The 4,705-nt window shown below is 47.1% G+C and overlaps 1 protein-coding gene across 1 annotated transcript; it reads left to right on the forward strand.

Annotated features, from left to right (window-relative positions):
* Positions 1–1,023: 1,023 nt before the first annotated feature.
* TMEM200C (transmembrane protein 200C) lies at positions 1,024–3,769 on the forward strand. The gene is given in 3 exon segments (XM_066329311.1): positions 1,024–1,520; positions 1,523–1,948; positions 1,951–3,769. Coding segments are annotated over 3 exon segments (1,635 nt in total). The 5' UTR covers positions 1,024–1,177; the 3' UTR covers positions 2,817–3,769.
* Positions 3,770–4,705: the final 936 nt, after the last annotated feature.

The raw sequence follows: 4,705 nt of genomic DNA on the forward strand, positions 1-4,705 counted from the left end.
ATTGAACTTTGTGAGTCGTATTATATTCAGTGATGTCATCTTTTGCCCTGTCACAGAAAAAAATAATAGGATGCACAGAAAGAGGAAAGGGGGGAGGGGATCCTGCTTCTAGGTAGCATAAAGAAAGAGGTTCCAAAAAGAAATGCACAGTGCAGAAATGCTCCTACACACGTGTGTTTAGTTCAGATCACTAGAACAGAGACATTACTTCTCATGGTCTAGTAAGACAAAAGCCACAAATGCTCAGTGTTTAGTCCTCAGGCCACTGCAAGCACTCCTTAGGGTTTCCCCGGGTGACTGGGGTTTTCACTTCCTCTGATAGGATTTGACCTGCCATCTCTTACCTGCCAGCCATCTCCCCTTTCTGAGGGCCGGGGGAGGGGGTTGAATTTGTCAGTGTTACATAACAGTTACCTGGAACACCGCACATGTTCCCAAACTAGGGATGCCTCTGGACCGCAGCAAGAGATGAATTTCTAATATTGCAGATCAAGTGCAAATGGCTTAGAAAAAACTTCACATGGCACCACTTTCCAGTGTTTAAATGTTCCTTTGAGCACTTCACGTATTGCTTTCCCCACTCATTTAAGCAAGACAAGTAATATGTTTAACACTCCCTCCAGATATGTAAGTAGTGTAATGAAACAAATGGTATCTATAGATCAAATATACCGCCTTCCTGCTTTTTTCTCCCATCCCTTCAAATCCTGCATGACATCACTAACCACAGTCAGTGTGCACTGTAACCCCAGAACGTATTAGGGAGCGGGGCTTGGCTCCTCTGAGCTCTGGTGCTTTGCAAACTCCTTCTGAAAGAGCAAGATCTTTTTTTTGTTGTTGTTGTTTACTCTAGTGGATACTACTAGGTCTGTCATTTACCTGGAATATAAAGTAATTAATTAGTCGTTGGGCAGTAGTGGGACAGCAGCTGCTTTGATGCTGTTGGTCTGCCTGTTTCTTTCTCACACACAGGAGCTGTTGGGCAAGGGAGATCTGCATGTTGGTGTCAACCTCCATCCACTTGTACAGGGTTTTAATTACCAGGACTTTGAAGGTGGAAGAGCAAGTAGAGATATCTCTCGTGCTGCAGGTCTGTCCTTAGTTCTCATCTTTTTCTCTTCTCCCTTCACTGCAGGAGCTGGAGTGGCCGTGGGGGGCAGTGTGCTGGTAGCCAGCCATGATTGCCACTGGAGGCCTCCTGAGGATCTCGGCCAGGAAACAGGACCCCTTGAAACCCCAGAGCCAACTCCCCAAACGCAAACGCAAGGCCAAAAAGAAGCGCAAGAATGACGTGGTGGTGGTGAAAGGCAAGCTGAAGCTGTGCTCCCTCTCAGGGTTCATCGCCCTCTGTGGCATCCTGATACTGCTGGTGGGCATCACCTTGGCTGTGGTGGGCTACTGGCCAAAGCCCAGCCAGGTGTACAGAGAAAGCAGCTTTGGCAAGGGCCGGCACCCAGCACCACAGGGTGGCACCCCACGAACCGCTCCCAGAGCCAGGAAAGGGTGCAAGCAGGGATCCAGCTGGAATCACCCCCTGGAGCCAACACCTCCACCACTGCTACCACTGGTGCGTCCACCCCTACTTCCTCATCCCCCCAGGCCTCGGCGGGTTTCCTTTTCCGTCTTTTCTCGAGCTACTTGCATTCGGACAAGCTGAAGGTGCTGGGCCCTCTGATCATGGGTATCGGCATCTTCCTCTTCATCTGCGCCAACGCGGTGTTGCACGAGAACCGTGACAAGAAGACCAAGATCATCAACCTGCGTGACCTCTACTCCACCGTCATTGATGCCCACAGCCTGCGGGCCAAGGATGGGGGCAGCCCGGCCTCGGCCCCTCTCAATGGCTTTGTCAACTACGTGCAGTCCCGGGGCCTGGAGCTAAAGCCTGGTGGGGAAGGTCTGGGTGCTGCAGCCATGCTGGCCAAGAGCTCCTGGCCACCAGGACTGGGTATCTCCTTTCCCCACCGGACCTGGTGTCCTCACCGCAGCGCTCCTCCTTCTGCGGCCCAGCACAGCCACCCAGCCTGGCTGAGGCTGTGTACAGCATCTGCCAGGAGCATGCTGCCCTTGCTGGCCGCCCTGTCCCCAGCCCACCCTGCAGCCCCGCGGGGAGCTGTGAGCGCTGCAGCACGGCCAGCTCCATCGTCGGCTCTTCGCTGAGCACCTTCACCCTCCTGCCCTTGGGGAGCAGCAGTGGAGGGGGAGGCTGGCAGAGACCACCTGGTGAGCGGGGAGCCCAGGAGATCCCACGGGGGGAGTTTGAACTGAGCCTAACCGACCTCAGCAGCAGCCACGTCAAGGGAGGCTGTGGGACAAGGGGGCACAAGCTGGTTCTCAGGCGGCAGAGCACCAGCTGCTTGCCGGATGCCAGGCGTCCCCTTTCCCCTGAGCCGCCTCGGTCACCAGCTGTCAGGAGGGTCCTGGAATCCAGCCTCTTGGTAAAGGCATCTCCTAGCTACTCCAAATCTCTAGACCTGGGGGGATCACCCCCTACAGCTCCTCCTGCCATCACCAGGACGGACTCCCAGAGCTCCCAGTCTGAGCCTTCCAGCAGCAATAAGGGCTACAGCCACCTGGAGGAGGCAGGCACCTCCTTGGAGTCAGTTGCCAACACCGCAGCCAGTAAAATTCAGGACTGTGAGGAGGAACCCGCTGAGCGAATGGACCCCCTCAAGGCTACCAGCAGAGAACAAACAGAGGAGCAATCCCAGCAAACTCAAAGACAGTACACAAATAAAGAGAAACTCTTAATGATTTCAAGGTCACATGCTGCATTAGGGCTGGAGGATGGGGAACTGGAGAGTACAGGCATCTAAATAAAAACAGAGACAGCAAGAGGACACCTTGCATCCCTCCACACCTGCCCTGCTTCTTCTCCTTGTGGACTTAGGAAACCAATCAATATCCAAAGAGCTGCACTATGTTACCCTTGAAAATTGAATTCCATAGATCCTGTAGGTGACTTCAGGAAGAAAAAAGAAAATCCTTTCTATCTAATCGTGATTGTATGTTTCATGCAAGCCAAATTGTATTAAATATCCACAGTCCAGCAAGTTCTTTGGATCAGATTAATACAATTTTGGATGGTATAGCTGTGCACTTTACTGTTTTGATTTTTAAGTGCCCCTTCTTCTCCTCTGATTTCTTTCTTGCTGATTTGCCACTAACTGCTTGAAAGCTGCAAGCACCTTTTTAAGCTCGAAAGCAACATGGTCTTCAGAAAGAAAGCCGAGCTCTCTCTTTGTTTTGGTTCAATTACTAAAATGTTTGCAAGGCCTTAAGGATGACGTACCTTGACAAAGAATGAGTTTGTTTGAATTCTGGAAAAAAAATGACAGTTTTGAAGAGACTGGAGCAGAACAGAGCTCTGACGATTTAGTTAAAACCATTACATTCCTGAATCCAAAATGCATATTACTACATGATACTTTATCAAAGTATTATTACACATGTATTAACTAATAGCATTAAAAGATGTTTTTTAATAAAATATTTACAAACAAAACTTACAAAAAATTTTTCTTTATTTTGGTAAGTAATTACAGATATCACAAACTGTTGATTTTATACTGTGAAAGATTATAGAAATGCTATGAAGCCAAAGGCTTGCTTATACTATTAAGGAGGTAATTATGTGTAATTTCAAAATAAATACTGGTTCAGTCCTTGAGCAACCACATTGTAATTCAACCAGCAATTCTGTCTCCGTTTCTGACAGTACTCTGTGACAGACAGCCTAAGAAATGTGAGATTTTGACATGCTAAGGAAAAAAAACAAACTTTAAATGTTTGATCGTCTCTTCAGATTAGGTTTTTTGTGAGATTAATTGAACTGCATCATCTTCTTTCTGGATTCTTCAGTTCCCTTATAACTGTTGCATTAAGCCTTTCTGCTGTTGCAGTTCATATTCATGAATGCATATGCCTAAGCTTAATTTTAAAGCATAATGATAGCCTTGTCAGTCTTGTAGCAGTTGGCTGTGCTGAAGTCAGCAGCAGTTTCTCACTGAGTTCAGCACGATGAGGATTTCCTCCTGCATGAGGAAAGCATCAGGTTTCCTGAAGCCTACCTTGTCTGTAGGCAGAGTTTTGGTAAATTGATGAGCTGTTCCTTTTCATAAGTGCAGCATGGCAGACACTCGTGTTTTGTCAAAACAGCTTTATGCACTCAGTAGATTTTGTCAGTACTTCTGATTTTAAATATGGATGTGATGTTTCTCTGCCATGGGAAGAGAATTGACATTAAACAAATACGTGTAGGCAGACAGAAATCTTTCTGTTGCAATTAAAAATTTTCTTGTGCTTCCATGTTTTAAAGTGCTCAACTACGTATTACTTGCATTACAGTACATTGCAACATGGACTATACTTACCACTACATACAATTGCATTTAGTAAGCTTGCAAAATTCTGTAATAAATAAGGCTAATTTAAAAGAAAAGAGGAAAATAAATAAAAAAGGAATAATTTGTCATGTAAGAGTCTTGAAACTGGAGAAGCAGAAGGTGCTTGTGCTTGTTCTCTTGAGCAAGAGAGACATCCAGGTGGCAATGTCTTTCCTCCTGTCAGTGGCAAGCAGTGCACTGACAGTATGAACATCACTGTGGTATTTTTTGCTGTTAAACTGCTAGCACACACCTGGCAAAAATCCGTTGTAAAAGTGCCTGGATTGGCGTGGGGTTGGATTAGGCACCACAGGAAGTGG

This window comes from Sylvia atricapilla, chromosome 1 (assembly GCF_009819655.1).
Source record: "Sylvia atricapilla isolate bSylAtr1 chromosome 1, bSylAtr1.pri, whole genome shotgun sequence".
Lineage (NCBI taxonomy): Eukaryota > Metazoa > Chordata > Aves > Passeriformes > Sylviidae > Sylvia > Sylvia atricapilla.